We start from the raw sequence: 3,501 nt of genomic DNA on the forward strand, positions 1-3,501 counted from the left end.
AGGATTTTCCTAGTAAGAGGCTCATTCCCCATTTTTAAATAAGTAAAGAAACAGAAAACACAAAACAGAACAGAAGGACTACACGAAAAATTGGCTAAAAGACGCAGACGACAAAAACGGCCATCTTTTCTCTCCGACCGCTGAACCGATGAAATCCATTCGAAGAACTGCATGAAGGCCTCGGGAAAGAAAGTATCCATTGTGTTTGTTGACTTTTGTAAGGCATACGCCAGTGCGGACAGGTCCTGAGTAGCATAGAAGGTCACACTTACATGGAAATCAAGGTAAAAAATGGTTAGATGACACATTTTTCAGTTTAGTTAAGATGTGTTAAACATGGATGAGAAATTAAAGATTTCGAACCCTACTCTATTAAATGGAAATATAACGTTAACTTTAATAAGAGAAGATAGATTAATATGTCAGTGACACAGACATACCTGTACTCAGAAAAATCGCGCCCACCCTACCACTTTCTGATTACTAGTTCGGATGCTCTACCGCTGAGCTACAGGAGGCTCGTGAGAGTGAGGCAATTAAACTAGGTTCATGCTATCGAATGCTCATCGTTTCGACTCCTGTATGAGTACTCAGATTTTTTTCCGATAATGCCCGTGTCACTGGCAGATCAAAATCTCTTCTCGTTCGTTTACCGTCCGGCCTAAACATTTTCCATCACATTAACTATCAGAACTTGAATAGTTACCAACTATTCCCCGAAGTGGACCGGAGGTGGCTAGTGGCAGATAGCCACCGACACTGAGCTGAATAGTTGTTTTAATATATACAAAAACAATGAAATAATATAGCTCGTTTATCCCTGCAACGATGATTACAACATTTTCGGGCGGAAATCCAGATCAAGGTGCTTGAAGATGAATAGCAGAGGATATTCGTAGTTTGAGTAGCCAATCAGAGCGTGCCTTCAACGCTATCCAGAGTATTTTAGTATATACTAAATTCCGATATTGTTTTCTTCGATGTTTGGCACTTCGGTTTGAACAATTCGCAAAATCGATCCTGGAGCTTTGTTTGTTTTAAAAAACATACGCCAACATACCGCAGTAATTCAAATCTGACGTTAGTTTTGTCATCTCACAAAACATGGGCAAATCCTATAAATGTCCCTTTCAAATCTTGACTTCCCAAAATAGCACTTCGTTATCGAGTCCTCTCACTCTTCAACGTATACTCTAAACCAATCAACAAACATTCAGTCACCCATTCTTCAGTTTCGTTTTGCGGTATCATGACCGACTGAAGCAGTTTAAATATATCCAGGGTTTCTTACCAGTAGCATTGGTCTTTTGTTTCAGAATCTCTGCAGCAGCAGCCCGTGTCTGAATGGTGGAACATATCAAGCCGGATTTACTAGTAAAGGATGTCGATGCCTTTGTACCAATAGTTCCTTTGCGGGAATTCATTGCGAGGGTAATTTACAAAACGCTGATTTTAATATGAAAGCAAACTGAAACGCTTAATAACGCAGATGTTGGAAATCTGCTTTTAAATTTATCACGTAACCACAGATATAACAAAATTGCTTTCTTCCGTTACAAATATTTTTTTTCTTTTGTTACTTTCTTTCTTAGTTTTGCAAATAGCCAAACTCGAATGTTTAAGTGCTCGATGCTGGCAGTGACAAGATCATGATGACTAGCATTGGAAGCTAAAGAAATTTCCGTCTCAGTTGTAATTTTTCTTGTGAATAGTATCCATCTGTTGAGGCTCGGACTTGTTCACAACTTACTGAAACTGCTATCTACATTGGGTGAAGCAGTTCGTATGTTCTGTAATCAACAGATGCCTCAATGATCCTCTTTTTGTGTTGTTTGACCTCACGGCGCAAAAACGACGAAGACCCCGGGCCAGGATGTCTGACCAGTCGCAGTTTGGTATATTATGATTTCCTCTTCAGCAAAATTGTGCAGCCAATTGAAACGAATGGTTCCTGCAGCAGAGAGTGGAGTTTACATCATCGATCCTGATGGCAAAGGAAACTTAACGCCATTTAAAGTCACCTGCAACATGACTGACAAGAACGGAGTCGGCGTGACAATGATCAGTCACGACAGTGAGGAGAGAACGCATGTCAACGGATATGAATCAGGTGGTAGTTACTCACGTAACATTCAGTACACTGGAACAAGTTTGTCTCAGCTGGCGATGCTCACCAGAGTCTCCTCACACTGTGAACGGTTTATCAAGTATGAGTGTCTTCATGCTTTGATTTTTCGCCGCAAAGGTAGAGGAGGATGGTGGGTGTCGCGTAACTTAAAAAAGATGTTTTATTGGGGTGGAGCATCTGGTAATGGCAAATGTGCCTGCGGAATGACCAACTCATGCGCAAACTCCAGCTTTGGTTGTAACTGTGATAAGAATGACATGGTCTGGTGTGAAGACAGCGGTCTCCTCACTGACAAGACAAAGCTTCCAGTAAAACAGCTCAGGTTTGGAGATACTGGACACACCAGAGAGGAAGGTTACCACAAACTCGGAAAATTCAAATGCTATGAAATAGAATGATCTCAAGACACTCGGAAAATTCAAATGCTATGGAACAGCATGATCTCGAGAGATCTTATTTTAGTATCTGTTACAACTGTATCACGCACGTCATTTTAGTTAAATTCATGCCACGAAGATGCTGATAAAGTTAGATGGAACATAGTGTTATTCTCAAAAAAACTGTAGAACAACAGAAAATATAAAATATAAATCTTAAATCTTTAAAGGAAGTATTCTCCGCTATAAGATGAAGTTTCGTTTCATTTCTCAGCTATTCGCATCTCAGTAAACCAACACTAAATTGAAATCTTCTAGAATCATCAAATGAAAATTTTACTGAAATTCAAAAACATGAGCCTAACTGCCTCTTACTTAAAAGACCGATAAAACGACACGTACATGAGCTTATACTGGATAAAACACTCCTCATTAGAATTCTTTATTGCCCCCGCAAGGGACTTTGTCTGCTGAGGCAAATCCCGAGAAGAAGTTATTGTAGTCCTCTCCAAAGATTCGAACCCTCTACCATGATTAGACGTCCGAGATTACGTCTCCTCTGTATTAACCGATAAGCCATCTATTAAGCAAATGAAATGTGCCAGATGTTTTTTTCTTCCAATGAGTTTATAGAGATTACTTCATGGAAAATGCGCGCGTACGATTTTTTTTTACGAGTTGAGTAGTATCAGAAAAATCACTCGTTCGCTGCACTCTCTCGTTCGTTTTCTGATACGAAATAACAAGTGAATAAAAATCGTACAAAGCATTTTCCATGCTGTAGTTCGTTTATTTCGTAGGTACTGAAGTTTTTTTCGTGGTAGTGTTTGATAGACAAATTTATTTCGCACAAATGGAGTGGGGCGATGAAAGCAATAAACACTGGTTTAAAATCGCCCAACCGACAATTTTTTAAAATAAAATTTACACTTACTGTGTTTCAGATATTCCAAAGTAGTCTAAAGTGAAGAGTGTTTTTAGTTCGTTGCTTGTCAA

The 3,501-nt window shown here is 39.3% G+C and overlaps 1 protein-coding gene across 1 annotated transcript; it reads left to right on the forward strand.

Annotated features, from left to right (window-relative positions):
* Positions 1–336: 336 nt before the first annotated feature.
* On the forward strand, positions 337–3,251 carry LOC138021035 (neurexin-4-like). The gene is made up of 3 exons (XM_068867910.1): positions 337–421; positions 1,282–1,431; positions 1,919–3,251. Exons 1-3 carry the CDS (start codon positions 337–339, stop codon positions 2,524–2,526), a joined length of 843 nt encoding a protein of 280 aa, XP_068724011.1. The 3' UTR covers positions 2,527–3,251.
* The last annotated feature ends 250 nt before the right edge of the window (positions 3,252–3,501 follow it).

The sequence above is a fragment of the Montipora capricornis genome, chromosome 10, assembly GCF_036669925.1.
Source record: "Montipora capricornis isolate CH-2021 chromosome 10, ASM3666992v2, whole genome shotgun sequence".
In the NCBI taxonomy this organism is placed as follows: Eukaryota; Metazoa; Cnidaria; class Anthozoa; order Scleractinia; family Acroporidae; genus Montipora; species Montipora capricornis.